The following is a 27,405-nucleotide window of genomic DNA, read 5'->3' as shown; positions in this document are numbered from 1 at the left end:
AGAAAAAAACATAGTTCTTTATCCAAAACCGGCGCCGCTCGAGTATCATCGTCGCAGCCTCTGCTGAATAGGCTGAGAGCTCGTGTTCTCTTTTCATCACTTTGGAGAAGCCGCGACAACGCAAAACACAAACAAAACAAGAAACCCACACTGTGGCGTAGAAGCAAAGCAAAACAAACAAAAAGAAACACATGTGACGTGTGTAGCACGTAAAGGTCTTGTTGGGTGAAGCAAATTACGCGAGCTCCGCCTCGAGGGCGGCAAGAGCGTCCTCGTCCTCCTGCGCCTTCGTCCTGGTCGGTTTGGCGGGCAGCTTCGCACTCGGCACCTTCGGCATCTCCGGCATCTTCGTCTCCACCGCAGGCGCCTCCTCCAGGTCCATGTCACCGAGTTCCATCTCTAGCTCGTTCATCAGCTCATCCTCGTCCACGAAGTTGTTGTCAATCGGCTGGCGCAGCGCTTCGCTCACCTGGTTCGCCTTGTCCATCTCCTCCATCAGCTCATCCATGTTATCCTCAATCTTGTCTGCATTCATCTTCTTGTTCGACACCTTCAGCTCATCCTTCGCCGCCACCTGTGCCTTCAGCACCTCATGGTTCATCGTCTGGTTCTGCACCGTGAACTTCAACGTTTCTAAGTTTTGCTTCTGTGCACCGATGTTCAGTAGCTGCTCCTCGTACATCTTCTTGCGCTTCATGCACTGCAGCGCACCCTGCGTGTTCTTCTTGGCGTAGAACTGCTTCGCCTTGACGAGCTCCGCCTCCATCCGCTTCTCCAGCGCCGCCTCGCGCTTCTCCAGGAGGTCGATGGCGGCGTCCATTTCCTCCATCGTCTTGGCCGCGCTCTTGCTGCCGCCGCCGCCGCGGTTCGGCTGCACCTGCTTTTCCTTGCCGAATAAACGGTTGAACATTCTCTTCTCGACTGTTTTACTTTCCACTTTGATCAGTCTCAGTTCTTTAAGGCAGCCAACACACGAGAAATGCTTTGGGTAGAAGCTGTGGAAAGTCAACGAGAGATGCGAATGAGGAATTAAAAGATGAAAGGTGTCGCGGGACTTAGCACAGAAAGCACAAGCAGTGTCAGCAACAGGAAGAAATATATAAATACGTTCACTGAACGTCAAAGAGCAACGTCGTTGGCCAGCGCAAACAAGCAAATGAAAATAATAATAATAGAGAAGGAAGGGCACAACAATAAAACGTAGAAGCTGAGAAGAAAATGTACTTGGCAGTGGGAAGCACAGCACCACCGAAGAGCTGTAGAGAAACCAGAAGACAATGAAAAGGAAAAAAGGGAAACGTTCAGCAAAGGGAAAAAATAAAAGTGAAACGACTTCGAATGCGGTGTAGATTTGAGGCGCGAAGAAGATAGAGGAGTAAGAAGAATGGGAGGAGGGAAGAAGACTAATCGGTTAAAAGGAAAGGTCGGACATTGTCAGATTAGTGTTTGTATTTGTTTGTTTGCGAGGCAGAGCTTGTGTACGTATCGACGAAAGAAGCTCCTTGGACGAGTGGCACACGTTTGCAAGCCCCTATCCACATTTCTGTCCTTGCTTCAACTTCTATTGCACTCCGCAACCAAGACAAGCAACGCAAGGGGCAGCTTAATATGACGTCGGTCGCACGTCGTCCGCTGAGAGCAGGTTGCTTGAGCCTGCTGAGCTAAAAATCGAAAGAGGAGAAGCGAGTCACTGCGAACCGGACGACGCCAACACTTCTGATGAAAGCTCAAAAAAAAACTGCCCGTGTTCGTGCCGCACTGAAGCCAGGCATCGCTGACAACGCGAGTGCTATCTTCTCTTTTTTGATTTGGGGTCTTTTCTCACACTTATCAGAGAGTTAGAAAGAAAACGCTCATTTCAGAAAAAAAAGTTGCATGCCAACAACAACGAAAAACTCTTATCAACAGCTGTGTTGAATACAGACAATCGAATAAATAGGGAACAGAGTTAGTTACGCTACGGAGAAAAACAAAATTTCGTAAGTTACAACATTCTGAGGTTGCGAAGAAGCCCCACGTTTTGAGCGTGTCTTTGAGCCTTTCCCTTTGCCTGTTGCGGCCTCAATGGCTGCCTATAACCCTCGTTGTTTCACTCCAGCCATGGCGTTGGAAGCAATAAGAAAAAGGTGGAGGGTGTGTGCGAGTGTGCCCTCTGGAGTTTGCGCTTGCTACTTTGAAAGATCGAAACCACACAACGGCAGTTCATGCAGCCCACACAAGTATCAACCATCAAACTCAGGGGTGGTGTGCGTATGTGTATGCGGCGGTGAGCGTGGCAGCGGCAAAGCGGGTAGATTAGAAAAGAGTCCTCGAGAAAAGCCAGAAAAACGAAAGCACACATTCTAAAAAAAGGGAAAGATGATGTGCGTTGGCATTTTTCCGTTTCTTCTTCTTACAAGCCGTACGTGTCGTCCATGACGCGCTCAAACACCGTGCGCTCCTCCGGAGGAGCAGCACCCTGAGCAGGGTACTTCGCCACTACCGACTCCCACGTGCGCGGGCTGTGCGCGTTGCACAGCTCCACAATGACGTCGGTCACCTCCTCCTTCGGCACACGCACCTGCGACGCCGTGTCGCGCTCGCGCAGAGTGACGGCGCCGTCGTCCTCGAAGTCGCACGTCACGGCAAACGGGATGCCGAGCTCGTCGACGCGGGCGTACTTCTTGCCGATCGTCACGCCGCTGTCGTCCACGCGGACGGAGATGCCGCGCCGCACGAGCTCGGCGCGCAGCTCGGCGATGGTCGTCATCAACTCCGGCTTCACCATCAGCGGCAGCAGGGCCACCTTCTGAGGGGCCAGCAGCGGAGTGAAGCTGAAGACGGCGCGCTTGTCGTTCTTGCCGCTCGCCTCGTCGCGGCGCACCCAGTAGCTCTGCTCCAGCAGGCAGTACAGAATGCGGCCGACGCCGAAGGAGGGCTCGATAACGCTCGGCGTGTAGCTGTACCCCGTCACCTTCACGTCCTTCTCCGCAAACGTGACCATCTTGTCCGTGATGGACACCGCCTCGCCGGAGGGCAGCGTCACCGCGGCCGCCTCGCCCTTCGCGTGGGCCTCGCGAATCGCCTCACATGCCTCCGCCGGCGCGGTGTTCAGAAACTCCATCACCTCGCCCGCCTTCTTTCCAAAAGTCTTGCCAATGAGACCCTTGGTTAAGTTGCGCTGCAGCTGGCGCTCCACGCGGGGGGCGTCGTACTCCTCTCGCGCGCACAGGTCCTTCTTCGACGCGTTACTGTGCTGCGTCAGGTCGTAGGCGGAGCGGTCCGCAATGCCGACGCACTCGATCCAGCCGTAGGAGGTGAGCAGCTCGGCGTCCCAGCAGTCCTGGGCATAGTGCGCCATCTCCGTCGTTTGGTGTTGGCGGAAGCGGTAGAAGCGCACGCCAATCGACTCGAGGAACATGGCGACGCGAGCCATAAAGTAGCCCAGCGTTTGATTGTCGATGATCTTCTTGTCCACCGCCTCGCCAACCTTCATGCGCATCGGCTCCTCGTTGTTCGCCTGACGGTCGCGCGGCCACGCCCAGATCTCGACGTCCCGCACGCGGTCGAACTTCTCATGCGCCTTGTTGTTCGGGTTCACGAAGTGCTCAATCTCCGCTAGCGTGAACTCGCGCACGCGAATGAGGGCGGCGCGCGGGGCGATCTCGTTTCGGAAGGCGGTGCCGATGCAGGCGCCGGCAAACGGCATGCGCTGCGCATTGCCGGAGTCCATCAAACGCTTGAAGTTCAGAATGATGCCCTGTGCCAGCTCAGGACGCATGTAGCCGACACGGTCGCCCTCTGGGCCGATGTGGGTGGAAAACATGAGGTTAAAGGGAAAAGGGTCGCTGAAGGGGTTGCCCTTGGGGGACTTGATGGCGTGCTTATCCATCACAGCCTTGATCTGGGTCGGGTTCATGCCGGCCGCGTCGTGCAGCAGGTGCAGGAACTCGTCCCTCTGCACCGCCGTGACGTCGCTGTTCGCCATCTGCGTCTCGCTCCACTCTTCGAGGAACTTGTCAGCGCGGATGCACTCGCCCGTCACGGTGTCACGCACCATGACATCGTTGAAGCGGGTCACGTGGCCGGACGCCTTAAACACCTCCTCCGGCGTCAGGCAGGTCGTGTCAACTTCACACATGCTCTCCTCCAGCACAAAATGCTGGCGCCAAAACTGCAGCATGTTGCTCTTCATCGCGCACATCGTCGGGCCCAAGTCGTACAGACCAGCCGTTCCGCCGTAGGGGTCGAAGGCGAGGCCATAAAAGAAGCGCCGGCGGCATGTGTCTTCGAATTCGGGGCGTACGAAGCCCTCCAGCTTTGACGGAAGTAAAGACGCCGCGGACATGATGCGTTGACGAACGAACTTCGTGGTTGCGAATGGGCTGCAAAGTCCCGTAAGAATTGCTTGATATTAAGAGCTCGATATTAAGAAAAAAAAAGGCGAACTGAATCCATTAAAAGAAGTTGTCCAGCAGGTGGTAGGGGAGGGGAAAGAGGGGAGAAGAACAGGAGGATGCAGCGCTGTAGCTCAGAAGGAGGCGTGATCCGGGAGGATCAAGTTGCGCGGTGCACATTGACTCAACCGCAAGTGCTCTGCAGAGGCTGTACAGGCGATTGTTTTGAAACGACCGGGATGTAAAAGAGGGAAATGACGACAACGGTCTCCCAGGCGTTTGCATCGGTGGCGTTGGCTTACGCGCACATAGGGGGCGTCGGGAGGCAGCGTGAAGTGAACGGATTCCAAAGAGAAGAATACAATATCAGTCTGTGTGAGTGGGTGTGGATCTTACCACATACGAGCGGAAGACAGAAACAACGCATGTTGAAAGCGCACAGGCCCATGAAAAGGTACGAGAAAAGAAACAGCAATAACACCAAGAAAAAAAAACGGAGGGCAAGAGAGCTGAGCCACGGTCACACGAATCACCACCATAAAGCAGAAAACACCAGCATCATTTCGTTCTTTTTTGTAGACCGCAGAGAGCGGATGGAAAACAAATTGAGGCGCGGTTACGCATCCGGAGCACGTAACGTCGATGCGTTTTCCGTCCGCAAGCACAAGAGAAAGCTCTGGGACGAGCGAATATATATATAACCCGGGTCCCCGGTGCTTCTGTAACTCCAGAGGTAATAACACATAAAAGTACATCTGAAAAGGTTCTCGAAGGAGCAAAACCGTTGCCCCCAAAAAACGCAAGTTTTCTTCAAGTAAAACAACACAACAGAAACGTAATCTGAGCAGAATTTGTGATGGAGAGAGGGTAGTTTGGAAACTGATTTTAAAGAAAAGAAAGGTATTCAAGAAAGAAAAAACATATTTGAGCTGCTTCAATGAAACTCTCTTCAAGGAGTTGAAGCAAAGAGTCGTCCAGTGTTTCTAGCCCACTCTTGTGAATGGGATAAAGCGAATCAACAGAAACGACACAAGTGCAAAAGAAAGCAAAAGCCCTCCCCCCAAAAAAAAAGAGCAAAGAAGAACGCAAATACTTTGAAGAGGGATCGGCGTCAGCGATTTTTGCTCTTCATCTTTGTAGTTGTTGTCTTCAAGAGCACCCTCAGTCAAACGCCACGACGGTGTCGCGAATTTCGCTCACGCAAACCGGGCACGTCGTCCGCTTCTTCGCACAGGAGTGGCACAGCACGCGATGACCACATGGCACACACACAACAAGTTGGTTGTACCGCTTGCCACATTCAAGACAGACGTGCGAGTGAGACCGGGCAGGGACGAAAACGGAATCAGCGTCCTTCTGCTGAGGCGGTGGCGTAGCTTGGACGGGGGAGTTTGACTTCTTCAAGAGGAGGTCGTCCCTGACGTTGTTTCTTGTCGCACTTTTCTCTACGTGCACCGACACGACGCCCTCGTTGGCCAACCCACCCTCTTTGTTTTGCACAGCAGCTTGCGCACGAGCAGCGGCTTCCTCCGCCTCCCGCTGTTTTTGGCGTTGTCGCAGCCCACACACCTCGCGGTGGCCGTCGAACAGCGTTGGGGCGATCAGCTCATGGCAGTGCTTGCACTCGTACTGCGCGGCCACATTCGCCGACACGTAGCACAAACCCTCACGCGGCTGCCGGCACAGCGGGCATTGATCGAGCAGCTTGGTGCAGTCCTCGCAGCAGCTAATGTGCCCGCAGGGGAGGAAGGCGTAACAGCGGGGGCGATCCATGCAGACAACGCAGAGCTCCTTCTCGCCTACCCCGAGGAGGTCCTCATTCAAGCGAGAGTTCGACGACGACGGCCGCATGTTGGCGTCCGACAACAGCGCAGCATTTTTGGCGAGAAGGGTGCGTAAGTGATTCGCCTTGCACACCTCCCTGTGACCGTCAAAGAGAGCGGTATCTATCTTCGTGCCGCACAACTCGCATATTAAGGTGTTGCTAAACTGCTGCTTGTCTTGCCTACAAGCGCCGGTGTCGTAGGAGCGATTATTAGCACCATTGAGTCCGCTGAAGCGCGACGGTGGTACACGGTAGTCGAGGTTCTCAGAATCACCGCAGCAGCAGAAGCACGCACCCATTTTGCCGTGCGTGCACAGAGACACAAGAAGCTACTGAGGTGTTTTGTTTTCTACGAGAGGCGATCAGGCACCTTCCGTTCGAGAAGGCTGATCCGAGAGAGCGAAGTGAAAAAAGCAGCAATGAGTACTAACGTAGATTAAAAAGGGCATACAAACGAATTTATGTTGATGTGAACGCCAATGCTGGTTGCTTCGGCAGGTACTATACGTGCACTGCTGAAACCTCGTTGGCAGGAAGTGCGCCACTTCGCTTTCCAAAGAAAGACTCGGAAGAGACAGGAGAATAGAGAAGTAACGTAATCTATTGAAAGAAGACGAAAAGCGGAAAGAGTCGAGTGAGTGTGGCGAACGAAGACAAGTAAGTGCGTGAAAGTAGCATGGTGTTTGAAATTATTGAACGTAGTACGAAGCGTGCAAGCAGCGTGAGTACATTGCGGCAACAAACACTTCGAAAGGCAAAATAAAAGTCCTATTGCTTGCTTTTCTGTTGTTGTTGTTGTTCTTCGAAGAATAGAAACTCTTCCGTTTTCCATTGTTTTATTTTTTATCTGTTTTTGTCGTTTTTAGCGGATGTAGTGCGAGACTAAAAAGGTGAAGAAAACACAGAGCAATGAGGGGGGAAGCAAACGCCATCGGGTAACGAGTGCTTCCACACAACATAATACAGGAACAAGGGAATGCCAGCAAAGGCAAGAAACACGTTTCGAAACAACAGCATCACGCAACACAGCAGCATAATAAATACGAATGCCAAAGCGTAACGCGGAAACTCCGCACCTCGATCGGCGACATTCCCTACTGTCGATACGTAACTTTTTGAACGTCCTGCGTGAACTCCCAACCACCGCTCGCCTCCAGCACCTCCTCCACATCTTTCTGCACGGTCTGGAGCAACTCGCGCAACGCGTCCACCTTGCGTTGTGTCTTTCCCACGAGTGCCCGCATCTGTGCCTCCACAATCGCGCGCGCCTCGCTGTTGTTCACCTCGCAAGCTCTCAAGTACGCTCGTAGAAGTCGCACTTCGATCGAGTCCGCGCTGTGGCGAGCTGTGTTAGCGCGCGCTGACGTCGACGGTTCGGCGGCAACGGCCTGTGTGAGGAATTGCTTTTCGTTTTGCAGCATCGAGTTCTCAAATCGCAGCTGATGCAGGTCCGAGGCGGTTGGAGCTAAGGGCTGTGCCTTAGCCGCGCGCATGTCGGAAGAGGACATACTCCACCACCAAAAGCAACAAAAGAAAAGCCACAGTTATTAGAGTCTGGAGCCAGGCGGAAAAAGGAGAGAGATGTGCTTTTAAAAACCAACACGCAACGAGTGTTTTGGGTGTACAAGCAGCCTTGCTGTTCAGTCGTTCGCTGCAATCAACGAAATCTCCTGAGTGTGTGTGTGTGTGTGCGTATCTATTCCTATTTCCTTTTGAACTGCGTGAATGAACTGTTTGCTGCAGTTTATCGTATGTCAGAGCTCGAAAAGCTAAAGGAGTGAGCAAAAAAAAGGGCGACAGAAGGCACTTGAAAGTAGTGACAGCAATATAAAGCCAATAAATAAAATTCACCGTGCAAACAGAATTTGCTTTCCCCCGCCCCCGATCCCCTCTCCCTCTTTCGCAGCTGAAAAAAAAAAGAGTTACCAGCATCGTAAAAGTTAAGGGTGGTGCACCGCTCCACAGACAGGAAAATGGCAGGTGCGTAAGTTGGTAAGGGTCTTTCCGGCATCCGTTGCCGTTTGCTCACGCAATGAGACTGTCCGCGAGAGACGAAAAAAAAAGGAAACTGTTGTGATTATTGTAATCCCTCCTCCTTCTTTTCTTGTTTGTTTTCTAGTGATGCTCGCTCGCAGGATAACTAATTTCAATCGATAAAAGACGGAAATATAAATGAGAGTTGTTGTTGTTTTTTGAGGCGAAATGAACCAACGCTGGAAGCGGTCGAGCACGTGCAAGCTCAAGCAATTAAAAAAGGGGGAAATAAAGCTCGAGAGAATCATGATTAACAAGACAGGAGAGGTGTTCCATAGAAAGCGCCTGGCATCGTCCTTTCTTCTTCTTTTTCTCTGCTTCGTTTTGGTATAAACAGCTGGGTCTCACCGACACCGGAACTTCCGTTGTCTTTGTATTTTTCTTCAACGGCTGCTTCTCGTGGCTTCTCCCTCGCTATTTCCTTCTTCGTTGCACCGTGTCGCCGCCACTCCGCCCTACGCTCAGCGGTCCGCTGATCCTTTCCTTCCGCTTTGTGTGTGTGTTGCTGCTGCTGCTGCGTTGACGCAAGCACTACCTATGATTCTGCGCTTGCAAGGCGAGGAGGACAAAGCGTCCCTCCGTCGTCCCGCCCCGCCTGCAACGTAAACACGGACTACTCCATCCTATTCGCGCAGAGAACCAGGGCCACGCACCCTCAGCAAGAACCGCTGCTCAATCACCAAAAATGCGTCCCTCTGTTCTCTCTCTCTCTCAGCCTGCCTACTGGGATTTGCGGTAGTAGTTGGTGGGCACAAACGGCGGCGTCGCGACCTCGGCCGGCACGCGGCGGTCACGCACCACCAAGTTCACCTTTGTTCCCTTCTTGGCAAGATCGCGGTTCACGTAGCCGAGCGCGACGTTCTTCTTCAAGCACGGCGACGGGCATCCGCTCGTGACATAGCCTACCTCCTTCCCATCCACCTCAATCACGGTGTGCTCGCGGGCGACGGGACCGGTGGAGACAAGGCCAACGCGCAGCTGCGGCACGGCGCCTTTGGTGGCGTTCTCCTTGAAGTGTTTGATGGCGTCGTAGCCGATGAAGCCGCCCTCCTCCATGCGCCGCTTCGAGATGGACCACATGAAGCGTGCCGCTACGGGATTCGTCTCCTCGGACAACTCGTGGCCGTAGAGGTTGAGGCCGGCCTCCAGGCGGAGACTATCGCGGGCGCCGAGGCCGACCATCTCCGCGTTCTTCGCCAAGAACAGCTCCACCAGCGGCACGACGTCCTTGTCCGACACGGCTATCTCGAAGCCGTCCTCGCCGGTGTACCCGCAGCGCGACAACTGCACCTCCATCCCTTTGACGTTCACCTTCTGGCGACAGGACATGAAGTCCATGTCAGGAATGCCGTCCACAAACTCGGAGAGGATGATCGCTGCCTTTGGGCCCTGGACCGCAATCAACGAGCGCTCCAGGGGAATAAACTGCACATCCGCGCCGCGCAGCTGTGGTGCATTCTTCAACGCCTCGTGTATGTGCGCCACGTCCTTGTCCTTGCACCCGGCGTTTAGCACAAGGTACAGATGGTCGTACATCTTCGTCACGATGCAGTCGTCCTTGATGCCGCCCTTCTCGTTCGTCAGCATTGTCAGAGCGGCGTGACCGGGGTGGCTTTTTTGAAGATCCACCGGCGTCACGTACTCGATGAAGCGCTCACGATCGGCGCCGCGGATCTCGTACTGGCCCATGTGCGACACGTCAAAGATGCCTGCCACCTCACGGGTGTAAAGGTGTTCCTTGAGCACGCCCATCTTAGGGTAGGAGATGGGCATGTGGTAGCCGGCAAAGCCTTCCATCTTCGCCTTCTGAGCGAGATGGAAACCGTGGAGGGCGGTCTTCTTCATGGAACTCATTTGACCGTACTTATATATATATATATGTACAGGAGTTTTTGTTGAACGGCGATGATGATTATCGTCTTCGTTGTTGGAGAAGCGAGAGCTGTTGACGTGTTTCGATGAACGTGCCAGCTGTCTCCTCAATCGAATTCGGCTGCGTATGCGTACAACAACAACAAAAAAATGGAGCGCGTCATTGCGTTGTGGTGAATGCAAATCAGGTGAGGGAAGAAAGAAGAAGAGAAAGCATTTGGCGGACAAGTAGAATAATGACGATAAAACAGACAACTACAGAGAATTCAACGGAGCAAAAAGAAAAAAAACGTTTCCCGCCGCGTAGATGAAAGACTGAGGCAGTAATAATCCTCTCTGCGCAAATGCGCTCCTTGAGGACTATCGGCGGGGGGAGGAAAACGACTAGTTCGTGCATTGCGCAAATTGCGCCAAGATGTAGAAGAAGTGCTTCATTGGAGCACACCCCAAAAAAAGGGGGGCAACAAGAAAGCAGTCCCCTCAAACGCAGTCACCAAACGGTTCGGTATGGTTGTAGGTGTATCTCGCATCACAGTCGTCGTGCACTTGTCGTGATAGGAAAAAGGAGGAAAAGGAAAAGAATCAATGAAACTGCCAGAGTGTAAAACTTAAAAAGAAGAAGAGACAGAAGGGCAGGTGAATGACTCCGTAAGATTACCAAACGAAGTCGTTGAGAAGGAGAGTAAAATAGTAATACTAATGAAATGAAACAAAAACCAAACTGAATCGAAAACGATACGGAGGAGCGTGAACGGGCAACAATAGCCGCCTTATATATTTTTGTGTACACAACAAAAGCAGCGTTGCGCACTCACAGAACCTCGTCTAGGAGAAGGGGGGAAAGCGAAAAAGAAAAAAAACCTATCGCATTGAAGGATTTACCAGGGGGGAAAGACGCAGAAACACTTATACTTTCCTTAATAGAAAGAAGCATCCACGCACTGCTGTTATTGTGGCGGTTGTGTGGGATGATGTATTGTTACTTCTTTCGGGTAGTTTTACCTGCTTTTCGGCGGGTGTGTGTGTGTGTGTGTTTGGCTCTGTGTGCGTCAGTTGGAACCACTTAACTTCAGAAACGCGAGGAAAACGAAAGCACCAACAACAACAAAAAAGGGATAATGGTGCATCGCAGCAAACTCTACCGAGAGACGGAAAACGGATTGGACTCCGCTACACACCTCCCTTTAGTCTGCTGATGCACGGTGACAGAACGCCTTTTCTGTTGTTTTTGCTATTAACATTATTATTGGGTCTGTGTTTGTGTGTGTGTGTTGTGAGTGACGTTGGCTACTGCGGCTTGCGGTAGTACTTCGGGAGGAGGAAAGGCGGCTTCGCGACCTCGGCCGGCACCCGGCGGCCCCGCACGACAAAATCCACTTTGGTGCCGACGTCCGCAAACGCACGGTCAATGAAGCCGAGCGCAACGTTCTTCTTCAATGTGGGCGACGGCACGCCGCTCGTGACATAGCCTACCTCCTTCCCATCCACCTCAATCACGGTGTCGCGGCGCGGGACAGGGCCGGTAGAGACGAGGCCGACGCGCAGCTGCGGCACGGCGCCTTTGGTGGCGTTGGCCCTCAGGTGCTTCAGCGCCGCGTGACCGATGAAGCCGCCCTCCTCCATGCGCCGCTTCGAGATCCACCACATCAGGCGTAAGGCCACAGGATTCGTCTCCTCGGACAGCTCATTGCCGTAGAGATTGAGGCCGGTCTCCATTCGCAACGTATCGCGGGCGCCGAGACCGATCAGTTCGACGTGGCGCGACTGCAGCAGCTCCACCAGCGGCACGACATCCTCGTTGGACACGGCTATCTCGAAGCCGTCCTCGCCGGTGTACCCGCAGCGCGACAACTGCACCTCCATCCCTTTGACGTTCACCTTCTGGCGACAGGACATGAAGTCCATGTCAGGAATGCCGTCCACAAACTCGGAGAGGATGGTCGCTGCCTTTGGGCCCTGGACCGCAATCAACGAGCGCTCCAGGGGAATAAACTGCACATCCGCGCCGCGCGTCTGCGGCGAGTTCTGCAGAACGTCCTCGATGTGTGCCACGTCCTTGTCCTTGCAGCCACCGTTGAGCACCATGACGAGGTGGTCGTCCATCTTGGTCAGCATGCAGTCGTCCTTGATGCCAGCCCTCTCGTTCATCATCATCGAGAGGGAAGCCTGGCCATGCCGTGCCTTCTGGAAGTCCACCGGTGTGATGTGCTCCATAAAGCGTTCACGATCGGCGCCGCGGATTTCAAATTGGCCGACGTGCGAGACGTCCATCATGCTGACCACCTTGCGGCTGTAATGGTGCTCCTTGATCGTGCCCAGCTTGGCGTACGCCATGGGCATGTGAAAGCCAGCAAAGTCCACCGTCTTCGCCTTTTGTGAGATGTGAAAGCCGTGAAGGGCGGTCTTCTTGAGTGCCTCCATTTTCGCTTCGGGAATGCGATGGTGAGAGGATGTGCGCGTAGAGGGAAAATAAAATAACTGGCCGTATGCTTTGAGATGTTGGATGGATTGTTCCGCTACGAATGCAGAAAACGGGGGAGGAGGATCGGTACGCCTTAACTCTCTCTTGGCAGATAAACGCACAAGGGAAAATGGAAAAGGCATAAACAGTCGCGAAAGGAAGGGAGGGAAACGGTGAAAAGAGATCATCGCACCCCACAGCTGAATTACAACAACAGCTGAGGGAAAAATACACACATAGACTCCGATGCTTCCACACAGAAGTGCGGCGTGGTAAAGTTCGGCTGTTGAGTATCCTTCGATGGGCTCTTCAGTGCAATTTGTATAGGATGGCCGTGGTCATACCTGCTGTTTAAGAGTATATAGCATGTGGATCGCCTAGCAGAAACTCCGTCGCTCCACTCGCAGTGCCTTCATTATTTACTTTCCTGTTTTGTTTTTGAAGCGGCAAAGAGCGTGCCAGCAAGTGTGATCCCCTCATCACTCTCGCAAATATATTTTTAAAAGCCAGCAGTTCCTTCACTCCACGTTGTATCTCCGCAGAATTTCTTGCTTGCGCCGCTCCAACTCTGCAGCGGAAAGCAGAGGCGACGGAGAAGCAGCAGCAGCGGCGGCCGAAATGGACTTCTTCTCTGCAGCCATAGCGGTAAAGGGGGTTGCTGCTGCTTTGGGCAACGGCATCACGTCGTCCGTAAAAGAAATCTGCCTTCCGCTTGCGACTCTCAGAGCTGTGGTCTTCGTCACTTGCGGCTGGGAAGACAGAAGCGACGGCGCCTGTAACGAATCACGGTAGTTGCCGTCGCTGCGATCCTCTACACGCGTTGGTTGCCCTAGTTGTCGGTTTTCATCGTCAGAGCTAGATGGACTTGGAGAGCGTAGGGCACCGGGCTCGTACGGCGAGAGAACGCGCGGAGACGATGTCGGACAGAGCGCGCTGACGTTGCTCTCCGGCACAGGTGTAGGAGCTGTGTTGCGGATGCGGACAGCAGAAGAGAGGTTCGCGCGTACATGCGTAGCTGGGATTGAGAAAGATGCTTTTGGTAAGGGAGCCGACATCACGGACGGCGAGTTTCGATCTAACCATGCGCGCTGCCTACTGCCCTGCTGCACCTCTGCATCGTGCTCTTCATCACAGGGCTGTACTTTCTGTAAGCGCAATTGCTTCTCCAGTCTAGCACAACGCTGTTCCAGCTCACCTCGTTGAAGCTGCGACTTTGTCAAGTCCGCCTTTGCGCTGTCCAGCGCCTCGCGTTGTTGGCGCACCTCTTTTCGCAGCAATGCAATTGACTCACACTGCTCCGCCAGGGCCGTCTCCATCGCAACACGTTGCTGCGTCCGCTGCACAAATGCGTCGAACAGCGATATCAGCTGCTGACTCGCCCATTTCATGTCTTCTGTGCCGGGGGTCGAGAAGGCGCGTGTAAGCACCTCCGCTACACGATCGTATAGGCGTTGCGCCTCCTGTAGCGCTGCTGCAGCCTGCTCCTGGCGATACGGTAGAATAGAATGGGTCGCGTCCCCTTGCGTGTTGAACTTGGTGGCGGAGCCGTCCACGAGGTCCTGCTCACGCCGTTCCGCAGGTGTAGCACGCGCTCGCTGTAGCGCAACTTCCGCAGACGCAGCGATCACTTCCATCCTACGACACCGCCGCTGCCATTCCTCTACGTCGTGCTGCTCATTCTCAAGTTGGGCGTGAAGCCCCTCTACCGCCTGTACAAGGTCAAGACAAGTGTGCTGCACCGCTGGGTCGGCGGTTTGGGAGAGGTAGCGAGCTTCTTCGCACAGCGACGAGATGTCCGGTGGAATACTGGAGTACCGCGTCTTGGGCGCGGAGGTCGACGGGTCGGTGTCTTCCGCGTTGTCTTCTTCTTTTCCATAGCAAACCGCTGTGGCACCTTCCTCCATGCGTAGGCGTTCGCTGCGTACACGCAACGTGTTCAACGTCAACAGCAACGCCCGCAGCTGCGCTCGAAAGGCTTCCCGCGGCACGGCGGGCACGCATCTCAGCTGTGCCATCATGACATCTGCCACGGCCTCCTCGTACGCCGCAGCGCCGGTTGACACCGAGGACGAGGTCGATGCCGCCGGCCGTGCAGCTTCGGTGATGGCCTCGATGGAGTGGAAAACCTGCTGTAGCTGCCGCAGCGTCGTGTCGTAGGTTTGGTGGTTTTCCTGCATCTCTTCGTATAGCTGCGCCGCTGTTTGCTCGGCGACCGCGGCACGATGCTCGGCAGCAGCCAACCGCGAATCCTCATCACGTCCGTTGTACGTTGAAAGTAGAGAGGCGGGCGAAGAGGACGTCAGGGCCACCTCCAGCTGTCGTAGGTCGTAGAGGTGCTTCAGTTCGGCCTTCGCTAGCTCGCTCTGCAGCGTGGCGGCGGCTCGCATCTCCGCAGCCGCCTCCGATCCACGCTGCTGCGTGAGGAGGAGCTGCCCCACCGCCTTCACGTACAGCAGTTCCTCCCGCAGCAGTCGATTTTCCGTCCGCAGCGACGACGACGAGGAAGAGGACTGCAGCAGTGTGGGGGGTGCGGCCTCAACGGCGAGGTCTCCGGTCGGATGTGATTCCAGCGCCACATTGGAGCGAAAACGTGAAGCGTCGCGATACGACGGTACTCCCCGTTGATGACCGCCGCTGTCTGACGTCGTCTCTCCGTTTCGTTCCTTGGCATGCGAATAGATCAGTCCTGCCGTGAAGGTCGCGTGTGGGTGTACTCCAGGGGAACCCTGCGAGAAAGACGAGGCGGCTTCCGCAGGACGGTGCTCAGAGGAGTCAGGCTTTGCAGTGTGCGTAGCGTGCGCCATCGCCGCTTGGGAGGAGGCAACGCCTGCGATAAAGGAAGAGTGTGGTGGCTGCTGAGTGAAAGGGGGGAGTCTGGACGCTGACGGGGATGTCGACAGTCGCGTCACGACACGGCCACTGCTGGACATCCGCCCCCCGGCTTGTCTTTCTACTTCTTCTGTCTGCTCTCTCTCGCTGCTGTTGGCGATTGCCTCCGAAGCCGTGGCAGTGCTGGTAACGGCAACGACGCTGTCTGGTGATTGCAGGAAGGCCGCCAGCTGTGGATCCACCGGCTGTGCGAAGTCAACCGAAAACTGATCCCCGTGTGAAAGCCGCTGTAGGAAATAGAAAAGAACCAGGAGGTTAAAGCAATGACGCGTGTGGCCGCGCTCGACGGCTTGCCGGTTGCACAAGTGAAGAGGGATGCGATGGCGTCGCAGGCAGCTGGTGAGCAGCGACCAGTTTTTCGCGGGGTCGCGCGCCCCACGGCGTTGCAGGCGCACAATAGCGCTGTCGATGTCCTGTGGAAAAAGCTCACGTGCGAGGGCGAGATAAACGAGTCCGTCTTTCAGGTCGCCATACTTCTCGCAGGGGGTGATGCCGGTCACGTCTGCCGCCCACGCGAGCAACTCCGCCTTGCCGAGAAGGATCGGAGTCGTCATCGTTGCCCAGGCGCCGCACAGCCACCACGAAGAGAAGCTTCTTCAAAACTCCACTTCTTCTTGCAGGGGATGCTTGAACGCTTTCAATTCAACACGCCACGCTAAACCAAAAAGAAAACAATGCTGAAGAGACTCGGCAACCCCTACAAACAAAAAAAGAGAGAGCGAAATAATACGCTACTTCTATGTACATGCGTAAAAATACCAGTCTATGAGGATCGACTATCTAAGATGTCCTAACAGGCGTTTCTGTAGAAAAGGAGAAAAGCCGACACAGAACACACGCTCCATCACGGCTCGAAGCTGGGCGGTGTGTTCTACGCGCTGTTTTTGTGCCCTGTTAAGTCGCCGTAGTGTACGGGAAAAAAAAGAGGCAAGAAACGAGGTAAAGAGATACAATGAAATGAGATGCAAATGGGGGGACGATGGGGTCCGTTGCGCGGACGGGAAGGGAAAAGAAAACATCATGAACTGCTCCTTTCACTCTGACGATTGGCTTTGTCGATGCCACCGCCATTCCGTCGGCTCTGATGTGTTTCATCTAGCGAAAGTCGCTAGCAAAACCCAAGCAAAAACGGCTACAGTTGAGGTACAGAAGATTCACTGCTGAACTGTGAGAGACCTTTGCCAGGCCGATTGTTCTCCCCCGTCCTGCCATGACTCCGCCGATGAAAAAGGGCGATGCTTGGAGAAAAGGGAGAAGGAGGGCAGGCTCTTAACTCACCGATTTCCATATCCATGCTCTTTCGAAAAGGCGCATCGTGCTAGATTTAAAAAAAAAGCATTATTCTGTTCTTTTCGATCATCTCGACAAACAACAGGAAAGCACCATGTTGTTTCCCTCGAGAGGATAGCTTCTGTTGCGCTTGCAGTGACGAAGACCTGCAGAATATTTTTAAAATGAAAAAAGGTTCAAGGTCACTTGGCAAGACAAGTAGAAAGAGGAAGCGAAACAGACACACGCAGAACCACGCCAACGAGTACAACAAAACAAAACCGGCTGAAAAGAAGAATTATACTGTAAAAACCCCTGAGGTAAGGGGGGGGAACCCCTTCACGATCACCGCACTCATCGATTGCTGCGTGTAAACGAAGACAATACGAGGAGAGAAAAAGAAAGACATCAATAACACGATACAATACTGCTTCCTGAAGTACACGCAAGAGCAAACGTAGTATGCAAAAAAAAAAAAAAGCGGGCCAATAAAATAGAAAGCCGGAGAACAAAAAGTAAAGCACCAGACGTACGTGGGAACGGCAACGTCCAAACCTCAGGAAGCGGCACTACGAGGAAAGAACGAAACACAGCAAACGACTAGCTTGGTAGTCTTTACTGCTAATTCGCTGTTCTGTTTCTTATCCCGTAGAGGCAAACGTCTTCAATGGAAGCAAAAAAGAGGCAAGATAACTGCGACAATAAAAACCGCGCAGACGGTTCTTTGACAGCCACCACAGCGGCGGTGGTCTCCCTCTCCGCTTAACGCGACGTCAGTCCACCTCTCTGCCGGGCCTCTCACAGCGCTCAGGCAGCTTCGCTTTTTGGAGTCTACAGAGATGCTCCGTTTATTTTTTGGGGGATTTCAAGGTGAAGAAGAAGAAGCAAACGCCACCGGCTCGTAGTTGGGCGCGAACGGCTTCACAGTTTCTATGATCTTCTTAATAGCCGCCACGTACTTCTCCTCCGTCTCCTTATCCGCCTCCGACTCCTGACGCAGGGTGCCGTTCTCCCACATCTGCACCATGCTCGCGCCGCTCTCGGCGAAGTGGTACATGCCGCGTCCGTTCTTCACGTCGTCGCGGTAGAGACCTACGTAGTACTCCGTCTCCTGTGGGTTGAAGAAGTACACACCGATGCCGTTCATTTTTCCGTCGCGCCAGTGGCCCACGTACTTCTTCCCACTACGGCCAATCACGTAGACGCCCCAGCCGTTGTGGTGGTTGTTGTCGAACTGACCCTCGTAGCTATCGCCCTCCGGGTGCAGCCAGTACCCGCGGCCGTGCTTCTTGGTGCCGAAGTATTGGCCGGTGTAAGTCGCGCCGGAGGGAAATTGGAAGGTGCGCACCTCGGACGGCGGCGGAACCTCGCCGAGCTCCTTCGGCGCGACCGCCCGCACCGCATCGCGCAGCTCCTTCATCTTAATCACCACCTCCACCTCCTCCACTGGCGCCGTTTCCTCCTCGTTGACAAGAGCGCCCATGTTCCACTGCTGCGTCGTCATGACGCCGTTCTCGTACATGTAGTGGCCTACGCCGTCCTTCTTATCCTTGGTGTAGTTGCCAAAGTAGTAGGCGGTGCGGTCGCGGTTGAAGACGTAGAGGCCCTCGCCGCTCATCTGGCCTTCCTTCCAGTGGCCCAGGTAGCGCTTTCCGCTGTCCTTGAAGATGTAAATGCCCAGTCCCTCCTGTTTGTTGTTCTGGTACTCGCCTTCGTAGGTCTCTCCCTGGGGGTGAGTCCAGTGGCCGCGGCCGGAGCGCATGTTGCCGCTGAAGTTGCCCTCATACACGGCACCCGACTTATAGGTGTACGTCTTAATCTCCTCCATTTCTGCGTGTGTGCGTGTGTGTGTTCGATTGTATGTGGATTGCTGAACCAGTTCCCAGACAAAGCGATCCGCACGAAGTTCCGAGCTCTGCGAAACAAAAGAGAGCTTTAACAATAACAATAATAATAATAATAATACACCGAAGCCACTGGTGTGGCGTAAGGCAGCGCAAACAACAACAACAAAAAGGGAGAACCGGTAGGGGATGGAGACCGAAACAAGTGATCCACCGCGACGATAATAGAACCTAAGCAAACGGTACGCAAAACACCGCCACACAGAAAGGCGAAAGACGGCGTAAATGACAGCAAGACCTGACAACACAAACCGATAGATTCTACTGTGCTTACACGCACAAGCAAAACACAAGAAAGACGAAGAAATAAAAAAACCAAGGTGATTCGCAATAAAGACACCAGCAAGTCCTCTCGTTACGTTGTAGAAAGTGCGCCAGAAGGAGCTGAGCTAATATTTCTATATGAAAAGAGAGAGACTCGAAAAGCTAACTATCTGTTGTGGACTGCGGAAATGTGAGTTGCGTGAGAGATGGAAGAGAAAGAAAGACAAAAAGAGAGAGGTAGAACAAAGAGTGAAGAAACGCCTGTATGCATGAACCTCCAAGAACATTTCCTGTGCGTGCCTGCGTGTGTGTGTGTGTGTGTGTGTGTGTGTGTCTAATCGGAAAAGCTGAGGAAACAATCGCAGCTCCCAGCCCAGAAATGCATGGGGGGAAAACCGGCAGCAACGACGTTGGTCTCAGCTCCCACACGTCACAGCTATTCATCTTGCATTGGCAAAGGCTCCGTTGCGTCACAATCGTTAATGCGCCGCTAGCCCTCTTCAACGTTCATCAGCGTCACACGATCTTTTTTTTCCCTTCTCCATCAAGGAATAATCCTTCGAGAGAGCGGAACTCATCGTAAGTTTAAGATTTTTTTTCCTTTTTGACTACGAAATAAGAGGAAAGAATAAACGAGAGAAGAATAAAAACCGTGTGTTTCGACGAACAACGCAGGGTATCCCCACGCCACTGTCAGCGTGGGCTCAGACCTTTTCTCCGTCCTCTGACTCTCCTAACAGTAATCGGCGATGGCACATGCATCTCAAATTTTGACTGATCACCTAGTAGAAAAAGAAAGAGAGAGAGCAAAAGCGAACGGCAGCGACGCAGCGAGAATCGAGAGGGTAAGTAGAAGAGTTCTGCGAACAAAAAAACTTACTCCTTCTTGGCATCCACCTCCTCGGCGGACTTCACCTCGTAGTCACCGGACACCACGAAGCATTGGGTCTGCATGGAGGCCTGCACCTTCGGCTTGGAGAAGTAGTAGGCGCTACCATCCTGGCGGTAGAACACAGCCTCGTCGATGTCGCTGAAGGGGGTCACGCCAAGGCGGCGCAGGGTTCCCTGGACCTTCTTGTCATCGCCAGAGCTCTTGTGGTGAGCCTTGGTGGTACGGCGCATGGAGCCCTTGCCACCCGTGCGCACCATCTCGGCGCGGCGCTTCAGCTGTTCCTGCGTGATCGGCATTTTTTATTTTGTTTGTCGTGCGTTAGATACGAAAACAGAGGCTCTCTTCCTAGCAGTTGTGGTGGTGGTTGAATTTGGGTTTTAAAAAAGTATATTGCGTGTGTGTTGGGGTACGCGAGACAACGACGACGAGTAAAGAAAAAAGAGAAAATAGATGAGAGCAGTAAAAAGCGAACTGGAATGCACATGCAAAAAGCACAGGCAGCCTTATTACCTCGCAAGGGAAAACAACATATAATTCGTTGACCGTACAGTGTACTCAACCTCATTTAAGGAAAAGACGTCAAGTGCTGCAAGGTCGAACCACAACTGGGTTTTTTCCCCTTTTTGGCGCAGGCACCTCCATAGCAACATCAATCCTCAGAAGCTGCAGCGCTGCTCTTTAAAGTGCAGGTGTGGGACAAGAAGGAACACACTGTTCAACTCAACAGTCTCCACCACGCAAACATTTTCTGCTCTACGACGTTGTAGTGGACACAACGTCACAGATTGACGTGCCGAAACCGGCCTATTCCTGGTTGCTATTGTTTGTGGTTGTTTTGTAATAGATGAGAACATAAAATGAAAAGCATAAAAGAGGCTTCGTGAAGAGGTTTCGTCCCACTCACCTACAAAACATGAGATGCGCTCCACTCACTGAATGTGTTGAAGAGCGCAGGAGCTCAAGCACTCAGTAGATGCGCTGCGACTTGCCCATCGTCGACTTCAGGTAGGCGGACTTCAGGTTCTGCCAGTTCTTCTTCAGCAGCGACACGAGGAAGTTGAGCGCCATGGTGATGTTCTGGCGGAGCTGGTCCTCCGTCATCTCCAAGTGGCCGATGCAGGTGCCGAGGCACAGCACCTTCTTCAGCTGGAACTTCACGGTGGCGCGCAGTTCGGTGATCTTGTCGGTGAGGGACTCGCTCGGGGAGCACACGGTGGGGAACTTGCCCATACGATGCATGTGCGGGCCGACGAGACGCGGCACGGTCTTGATGATCGACTCCGAGCACAGGAAGGCGTCGTACTGGTTGCACATCTTCTTCACCAGCTTCTTGTTCTTGTTCAGCTTCTTGAGCTCCTCCTGGTTCATCGTCGGCACGCCCTCCTTCTTGGCAATGTCCTCGTGCACGAGGTCGCACAGGAGGCAGACGGACATGCGCGGGCGGCACACGTTCGGCAGCTTCAGCGAGCCAGAGAAACGCTTGTCCTTCTGGGGGTCGTAGTTCTTGAGGTTGACCTGCAGGTCCACGCTCTCCTTGAACTTGCGCTCCTTCTCCACCTTCAGGACGGCCTGGATGGCCTCCGACAGCACCTGCGGGGGGATCTTGGACATGATGGTCGAACAGAAGTAATGCAAAGCCTACTGCGTACGCGTGAAAGAGGCAAGGTAAATGAGACGGTGTGAAAACAGACAGAAAGAAAGAGAGGTATTTATTTTTAAAAGGAAAGGTTTGGGGTGAGGGTGTGGGTTGTGAGCACATTGCAGGTAAGAGCGGCGCGCGAGTCTTATTCCTAAAGGGCAGAAATGCATGAACCCGGCATGCGGGACACGCAGTTGCTCGCAGCCCTTTGCACGCGCCGCAACGATAAATACTGAAGGAGGAATAATAATAATCATAAAAGAAAGAGACTCGTACGCCTGCCTCGCCTCCGCCGACACGCTTTGATGGCAAAGAAAGCCACTCGCGGTCCACCGGCAACAGAAGCTACACGGCGCAGCGCCAGATGATGAGCACCGTGCAGCGCGCAGTCTGAAGAAAACGAGAGCTGTACGTGGTTGCTTCTGCTTCTTTTTTGTTGTTGTTTTTAATAGTAAGATGAGAAGTATGAAAAGAAAATCACATAACTACTGGTGGTCCTTGGAGGAGGTCATCAAAAAGTCAATAAAAAAACCAACGGAACGAAAAAGCAAAGCCGCGATGGCCCCACCTTATCATAGGTTGGAAAATTTAACTGCATTAGTGATCCGGCTTGCGACGGAAGCCGCAACCCTCGACGAGCATCGCCTTACCGCCGGTCGGGCGGCACAGCTTCTTGGAGCACTTGCTGCACTCCACCGAAGTCGTGGCGTGGCTGTACACGACCGTCACACACTTGCAGCGCGGGCAGCTCACGTCCATGAAGTAGGAGTTGGGGCCCTGCACCAGGCGACGGCGCTTGTGGCGCATGCGCTCCGTGCGCACGGTGGGGTAGCTGAGATCCGCGTCGAAGAAGCCCATGATGAGAAGGGAGTAGGGACCTGCGAGAATGGCAAGGAAAAACGAGGAGAGCACGGATGTGCGAGGGTTTGAGAGTTTTACATAAGAATACAAATGATGCCCAGTACACCCACAGGTACAAGCGGGAAAAGGCAAGCAGGAAAGGCGGAAAGTGTAGAGGAAGGAGAAGTGGAGAGCAAGACGGCGGTGACCACAAGAGAATCGTAGGGGACATGGTTTCGGTTTTCCTGTTGTGCGGGAACGCCACTAAACCACACGGAAACTCAAAAGCCAGCAAGCTGCTGTTTCTGCTCTCACTAGTTTAGAGAACGCAAGGCACGCACCTCTTCATGAACTTGGGAACACAACGCTCTGAGGCTTTGCTCGAGTACGTTCGCCCCACATGCGAAAGGCTGAGATGCACTTGATGACTAGCTGACAAACGAAACCAACGCGGGAATATGGCGCATTAGTAGACAAATGCGCGTGCACGACCCACACTTCTGCTTCTCCCTTTTTGGAGTGTTTGTTGCTGTTTTTCTTTCCTGTTTTTGCTTTGTTTTTAAGGTAAAGTAATAGAAAGGAACGAAATCAAGAATGCGAATACACGAACACACGAAATGCAGTAGCGCACAAAGGAGGAGGTGATTGTCAGCTAAGCGTTTTACTTCTTCACCAGCTTGGAGCCGATCGGGGCGCGCGCGGTAGCGGCCTTCTTCGCCGGGACCTTCTTCTTGGACACCGTCTTGGCGGAGATCTTCTTCACGATCGCCTCCTTCTTCGACTGCTTGCTCTTCCTCTTGTTGATGGTGCGCTTGTTCGAGCGCTTCAGCTTCGCGTGCTCCTTCAGGGCCTGCTTCACGATGCGCTGCTCCTCGACGAGGAAGGCGCGCACGACGCGGTCGCGGACCTGGGCATGGCTCAGCACACCACCGTAGGCGCGCGAGACGCTCTTCTCGTGGCGGGAGGCCAGGCGGGCGTCGATGTGGCGCAGCGCCTTCGTGCCGCCGAGACGCTTGTGGCCGAGCACCCACGGGGTGTGGACACCCTGCGAGCGCTTCGTGCGCTTCTGCATCACGAGCTTGTTGCCCGGGGTGCGGACCATCTTCATGCGGTTGCCACGAGTGGCATAGTGCATGCGACGGCGGTACTGAACACGAGGGCACGACATCTCCTTGAGAGTATTTCGCACTGCCGAGAGGTAAATGGGGTGGCGACGCCGGTTGGAGGAGTTTATTTGAAAGGAAAAATAAGAAGACAAAAAGAGGGAGGGGTGAGGAGAGAGAGAGAGGTGCAACTGAGAAAAATCGAACGTTCACTAATAGAAGTGAAAAAGAGAAAAAAAAATCGTGTCTGTGCCGGTTACGCTTTTTCTTTGGTCATGAGACCACCGCATAAAATGAGGCTTCTACGTCCGGCAGCGCTGACATCGATGGGGGGAGGAAGACAGTAGTCATTATTTGCTGACGCATAGTTGCGGTCGTAGGCAAATCCACAGTCCGAAACAATGATCGGCGAGCCGATTAGTTGAAAGTAATTTCCTTTGTTTTTTTTTGTTGTTGTTGGGCTTTTCAGAGCAGAAGAGCTGCGGCACGGGCAACATGAAAGACCAATGAGCGGGGCACAGTCCCACCTTTCTCTCCTCAAGTCAGGTGGCAACAGGCGAGGTGATTCCAACGGCAAAGCACGTGCTGCACGTCGAAGAGAGGAAAGCATGTACTCATGCACACGCATCACCGTACGAGAGACTCTCCTCACTCCTTTCGACGGATTTTTCGACGGTGTGCAACTTCCGGTGCAGCACGACCACCGCCCAAGCGAGTCAGCGTCACACCCGCCTCCTCGGCGACAACGAGCACCATCACAGCCTCCTTCCCAACACTGTGTGCCGTACGCACAGCGCGGACCTGTTCGAGGGCGGTCAGTGGTCCCGTAAAAAAGAGACACTCTCCGTGTTCGTTGAGGTCTCGATAGCCAATGTAGCTCGCCCCAAACGAACTACCGTGACGGAGCTTGTACCCGTGGCGAAGCGTCAGCTCGCTGTAAATGAAGCAATCCGACGCGTACGCCTTCCGCAGCGCCGTGTACTGCTCCACCGCGCTAGCGGCTTCGAAGGAGACGGCGAAGTCAGGCGCCTTTCCTGGCCCCGCCTCTGCGCAACTGTCTTGCCGCGACTGAAGACAGTAGACCTCCTCAACACTTAGCTGCCATCCCAGTGACCTCTTCGCGAATTGTGGGTAGTGGGAGGATAAAAAGTCGGCTGTCTCGGTCGACTTTCGGAAGACAAAGAGAGGACCATTCGTGCCGACGATGGTCAGCAGCATGGGCCTCTGTGCGAGTGTGTGCGTGTGTGCAGGTCACAAAAGAAGTACAGTGGCGGCGACACAAAGCGGTTAACCAGCCTGGAGGATAAAACGAAGCCGCGGAAGAATCAAAGAGAAGAAACAATGAAGGACAGAGAAGAAAAGAGAATGTCAGACGATTCCTTCCTCGCCACTTTAAGTCCATCGCTTTGATCTTTCCGCACAGCACACACATCACAAAACGGAAGGTCAGCACGCATTCACATTCTCATCTCTTCGCAACGCACGCGATATCAACGAGCGAAGCCGCTCGAAGGAAACCACAGAATACTCCTCTTTGTGGTTGAATCGTAAAATGCAGCGTTAGCTACTGCTGTGAGCGAATCGGCAAAAACGATAGTTCAACAAAAAAAACATGCAGGTGCATCTCAAAGCCACTACCAAAAAGAAGCCGTGACCGCAGCCTTCAAAAGGCCCAAACAGACTACGTCATGATCGGGTTGGTACGGCCCGTACTCTGTTGGCGGCGCGGGTTCCAGCGGCCCTCAAAAATCGGGCGGTACTTCATCTTTGACAGATCAAAGACGATGCCATCTTTGTTCGTGACGTAGCGCTCCTGATCATACTCCACCGGATCGCTCTCGGGCAGTCCAGCCCTGCGCTCCTTCATCATGCGCTTCCAGCGTTCGTAGGTGTCGCGCTCCATGCCGATGATGCGACCCGTCTTGGGATCCTCGACGATGATCTCCTCCTCGTTGCGCTCGTGCGGGAACTTGGTGATGGGGATCGTCGCCGAGTTCCACGGTGCCAGCTCCGGCGTCGGTGAGTCCTCCTTGACGTAGGAGTCGCCCCGGAGGGCCGTGTACAGTCGATTCTCCGTGGCATTGCCCGTCGCCTTGCCCTTGATCTCCCGCCACGTCGTGTTCTCAATGTAGTCGTGAAGCTCCTCCTTGGGGTACCAGTGGTAGTAGGAGGGCAGCTTCTCCCAGTCTACTGTCTCGCCTGGCTCGAGCATCGGTCGCAGCTTCGTGCCGCTCGTGCCCGGCCGCACCAGCCGTCCGTCGCTGAGCTCGTGGTACTGCGGACCAATGCCGGTGCCCTGCGTCGCGCGGTACTTCTCCGCCACCTTGTTCGGCTTAAACATCGAGGGTGAGAACTGCCGCATGGGCGAGATGCCGAGCTGGGTGTCGGACAAGGAAAACATGTCGTTTTCTACAAAGTCGCCGAAGCACTCTACGCCGTAGCCGTTGGTCGGGATGGGGTTGATGACCGCCATAGCAGAGCGGCGCGACACGGACAGCTGCACACCGAAGTGGCCGCATGCCTGTGGCGTCGTCAGGCAATGAATCACCGTACCCCGCTTCTGGAAAGCGAGACGCAATTCCTCGTCGATGAAGTAGAGGTTACGCCCCGTCCCGAGGAAAACGACGTCCGGCACCGGGTACATGTGCAGCAGCATCGCCAGCGTCCGCTCATTTACTTCTTCGAAACTGCTCACATTCCAGTGGTAGTAGCCTTTTTCTGTCACAATGCACGAGCCGATGACCTCCTTGTCGTTGATAAAGATGCTATCCGGGGAGTAGGCAGTGATGCGCATCGAGGACAGCCCGCGCGGAATCTCAATGCGATTCGCGAAAGGGTTTGCGCTGTACTGCGTCGCCATCTTCTCCTCGTTGTAGAAGCGCTCTTGGCCCTCTTTTGTTTGCAGCGACAGCCCGCTGGCCGACTTGCCGGACTCACGCTGGCGCTTCAGCCACTGGGCCAAGGCCACACTGTCCTGTGGGCGGTAGCCCGGCGTCATCTTGAAAGGGTCGTAGTTCGGATCGCTCGGGTGCGGGCGGCGCCGCTTCTGCGTCTCCGCCATTGAGATGTCCGCCCGCTTCGCCTCGGCCACAAACTTGCGGTACTCCTCTTCCTTCTCCACCTGCAGCTGTCGTCGCAGCAGCTGCGTCTCCTCATCCATCTCGTAGTCCTTCGCCTCTGGCGTGTGCACGAGCTTGTTCGCCGCGTCGACGTCCATGTACGTCTCACGCGTGCCGGCGGCAAAAAATGGGAGTCCGTCCTTCGTGGTGGGGAGGTGATCGTCTTTGATGTGGTGAGCAAATTCGTCTCGCTGCTGGCCGAGCCACTTGCGGTCGCGCTCCGCCATGTACTCCTCGATCGACTGCCCGGGACGGATGCCGATGCGCACACCACCCTCTTGCTGCTGGGCAGTCCTGGCGTACGCCTCTGCGCTGAGGGGGGTCTCCGTCAGCGGGTTGTCGCGAGGGTCGGGCACGTACTTGCGCACATTCCGCTGAATCGCACGCTTTGCACGCGTCCGCCACGAAATTCGATGCGGATTCCGCACCAGCGTACTCGATCGCATTTGCGATAGTTTTTCCCCCTCTCTACGATTGTTCCGTGTGCGTGTTGTGTGATGGTAACCTTTACTTTTCTTTTGTTTTCACTGGAAAGAGGTCTGTGTGTGTGCGTGTGCCTTACGACGTACCTTTCACGCTCTACTGCAGAAAGCACTTATGCGCAAATATGTATTAAGGAAAGTTGAAACGACGAAGAGGAAGTCAAAGGAAGAGAAAAGACACGGCACAGGTAAAAAGGAAGAAGAAAAGCTGACATTGGTACGATACCTCACCGTCTACGTGTTTACAAGTCTGTTACAGGCAATGAGCTGCGACACATCGTATTCGAGTATACCTCGACTGCGTCCTTTTCAAGTCCACTATGCATTTTTTTGTTCTACGCCGATTGTTGTGAACAGTGTGAGTTGGCAAAAGGAGCCACAGTCGCTAGAAAAGGCTTGTGCTTCCAGCTAAACAGCGTTGGGTTGCTCATCTTAG

At 54.0% G+C, this 27,405-nt stretch overlaps 14 protein-coding genes across 17 annotated transcripts; all 14 read right to left on the bottom strand.

Moving 5' to 3' along the window:
* Positions 1-235: 235 nt before the first annotated feature.
* On the bottom strand, positions 236-1,405 carry ABB37_03779 (hypothetical protein; the record flags this gene model as incomplete). 2 transcript variants are annotated; one of them, XM_015801221.1, is made up of 1 exon in its annotated part: positions 236-1,405. In XM_015801221.1, exon 1 carries the CDS (start codon positions 908-910, stop codon positions 236-238), a length of 675 nt encoding a protein of 224 aa, XP_015659841.1. In that variant the 5' UTR covers positions 911-1,405. The 2 variants fall into 2 exon arrangements, with proteins under 2 accessions (XP_015659841.1, XP_015659842.1); XM_015801222.1 differs by having other exon boundaries at positions 236-1,334.
* Positions 1,406-2,392: 987 nt separating this feature from the next.
* On the bottom strand, positions 2,393-4,429 carry ABB37_03778 (putative glycyl tRNA synthetase; the record flags this gene model as incomplete). The annotated part of the gene is made up of 1 exon (XM_015801220.1): positions 2,393-4,429. The coding sequence occupies exon 1, from the start codon at positions 4,325-4,327 to the stop codon at positions 2,393-2,395; it is 1,935 nt and encodes a 644-aa protein (XP_015659840.1). The 5' UTR covers positions 4,328-4,429.
* Positions 4,430-5,537: 1,108 nt separating this feature from the next.
* On the bottom strand, positions 5,538-6,803 carry ABB37_03777 (hypothetical protein; the record flags this gene model as incomplete). The annotated part of the gene is made up of 1 exon (XM_015801219.1): positions 5,538-6,803. The coding sequence occupies exon 1, from the start codon at positions 6,498-6,500 to the stop codon at positions 5,538-5,540; it is 963 nt and encodes a 320-aa protein (XP_015659839.1). The 5' UTR covers positions 6,501-6,803.
* Positions 6,804-7,295: 492 nt separating this feature from the next.
* Positions 7,296-7,972, bottom strand: ABB37_03776 (hypothetical protein; the record flags this gene model as incomplete). The annotated part of the gene is made up of 1 exon (XM_015801218.1): positions 7,296-7,972. The coding sequence occupies exon 1, from the start codon at positions 7,707-7,709 to the stop codon at positions 7,296-7,298; it is 414 nt and encodes a 137-aa protein (XP_015659838.1). The 5' UTR covers positions 7,710-7,972.
* A 983-nt stretch (positions 7,973-8,955) lies between these two features.
* On the bottom strand, positions 8,956-10,230 carry ABB37_03775 (putative mitochondrial aminomethyltransferase, mitochondrial precursor; the record flags this gene model as incomplete). Its single annotated transcript, XM_015801217.1, has 1 exon — positions 8,956-10,230. The coding sequence occupies exon 1, from the start codon at positions 10,087-10,089 to the stop codon at positions 8,956-8,958; it is 1,134 nt and encodes a 377-aa protein (XP_015659837.1). The 5' UTR covers positions 10,090-10,230.
* Positions 10,231-11,394: 1,164 nt separating this feature from the next.
* On the bottom strand, positions 11,395-12,674 carry ABB37_03774 (putative mitochondrial aminomethyltransferase, mitochondrial precursor; the record flags this gene model as incomplete). Its single annotated transcript, XM_015801216.1, has 1 exon — positions 11,395-12,674. The coding sequence occupies exon 1, from the start codon at positions 12,526-12,528 to the stop codon at positions 11,395-11,397; it is 1,134 nt and encodes a 377-aa protein (XP_015659836.1). The 5' UTR covers positions 12,529-12,674.
* Positions 12,675-13,086: 412 nt separating this feature from the next.
* Positions 13,087-16,350, bottom strand: ABB37_03773 (hypothetical protein; the record flags this gene model as incomplete). Its single annotated transcript, XM_015801215.1, has 1 exon — positions 13,087-16,350. The coding sequence occupies exon 1, from the start codon at positions 16,009-16,011 to the stop codon at positions 13,087-13,089; it is 2,925 nt and encodes a 974-aa protein (XP_015659835.1). The 5' UTR covers positions 16,012-16,350.
* Positions 16,351-17,591: 1,241 nt separating this feature from the next.
* Positions 17,592-19,076, bottom strand: ABB37_03772 (hypothetical protein; the record flags this gene model as incomplete). The annotated part of the gene is made up of 1 exon (XM_015801214.1): positions 17,592-19,076. Exon 1 carries the CDS (start codon positions 18,552-18,554, stop codon positions 17,592-17,594), a length of 963 nt encoding a protein of 320 aa, XP_015659834.1. The 5' UTR covers positions 18,555-19,076.
* Positions 19,077-19,770: 694 nt separating this feature from the next.
* ABB37_03771 (putative basic transcription factor 3a) lies at positions 19,771-20,133 on the bottom strand (the record flags this gene model as incomplete). 2 transcript variants are annotated; one of them, XM_015801212.1, is made up of 1 exon in its annotated part: positions 19,771-20,133. In XM_015801212.1, exon 1 carries the CDS (start codon positions 20,080-20,082, stop codon positions 19,771-19,773), a length of 312 nt encoding a protein of 103 aa, XP_015659832.1. In that variant the 5' UTR covers positions 20,083-20,133. The 2 variants fall into 2 exon arrangements, with proteins under 2 accessions (XP_015659832.1, XP_015659833.1); XM_015801213.1 differs by having other exon boundaries at positions 19,771-20,129.
* Positions 20,134-20,752: 619 nt separating this feature from the next.
* ABB37_03770 (60S ribosomal protein L10a putative (RPL10a)) lies at positions 20,753-21,429 on the bottom strand (the record flags this gene model as incomplete). 2 transcript variants are annotated; one of them, XM_015801210.1, is made up of 1 exon in its annotated part: positions 20,753-21,429. In XM_015801210.1, the coding sequence occupies exon 1, from the start codon at positions 21,395-21,397 to the stop codon at positions 20,753-20,755; it is 645 nt and encodes a 214-aa protein (XP_015659830.1). In that variant the 5' UTR covers positions 21,398-21,429. The 2 variants fall into 2 exon arrangements, with proteins under 2 accessions (XP_015659830.1, XP_015659831.1); XM_015801211.1 differs by having other exon boundaries at positions 20,753-21,426.
* Positions 21,430-22,022: 593 nt separating this feature from the next.
* On the bottom strand, positions 22,023-22,305 carry ABB37_03769 (putative mitochondrial 40S ribosomal protein S27-1; the record flags this gene model as incomplete). Its single annotated transcript, XM_015801209.1, has 1 exon — positions 22,023-22,305. The coding sequence occupies exon 1, from the start codon at positions 22,281-22,283 to the stop codon at positions 22,023-22,025; it is 261 nt and encodes an 86-aa protein (XP_015659829.1). The 5' UTR covers positions 22,284-22,305.
* A 621-nt stretch (positions 22,306-22,926) lies between these two features.
* On the bottom strand, positions 22,927-23,455 carry ABB37_03768 (putative 60S ribosomal protein L34; the record flags this gene model as incomplete). Its single annotated transcript, XM_015801208.1, has 1 exon — positions 22,927-23,455. The coding sequence occupies exon 1, from the start codon at positions 23,431-23,433 to the stop codon at positions 22,927-22,929; it is 507 nt and encodes a 168-aa protein (XP_015659828.1). The 5' UTR covers positions 23,434-23,455.
* A 561-nt stretch (positions 23,456-24,016) lies between these two features.
* ABB37_03767 (hypothetical protein) lies at positions 24,017-24,666 on the bottom strand (the record flags this gene model as incomplete). The annotated part of the gene is made up of 1 exon (XM_015801207.1): positions 24,017-24,666. The coding sequence occupies exon 1, from the start codon at positions 24,584-24,586 to the stop codon at positions 24,017-24,019; it is 570 nt and encodes a 189-aa protein (XP_015659827.1). The 5' UTR covers positions 24,587-24,666.
* A 383-nt stretch (positions 24,667-25,049) lies between these two features.
* On the bottom strand, positions 25,050-27,083 carry ABB37_03766 (putative mitochondrial hypothetical protein; the record flags this gene model as incomplete). Its single annotated transcript, XM_015801206.1, has 1 exon — positions 25,050-27,083. The coding sequence occupies exon 1, from the start codon at positions 26,931-26,933 to the stop codon at positions 25,050-25,052; it is 1,884 nt and encodes a 627-aa protein (XP_015659826.1). The 5' UTR covers positions 26,934-27,083.
* Positions 27,084-27,405: the final 322 nt, after the last annotated feature.

This window comes from Leptomonas pyrrhocoris (genome assembly GCF_001293395.1).
Source record: "Leptomonas pyrrhocoris isolate H10 chromosome Unknown, whole genome shotgun sequence".
NCBI lineage: Eukaryota > Euglenozoa > Kinetoplastea > Trypanosomatida > Trypanosomatidae > Leptomonas > Leptomonas pyrrhocoris.
This window is presented reverse-complemented; position numbering and strand designations above follow the sequence as displayed.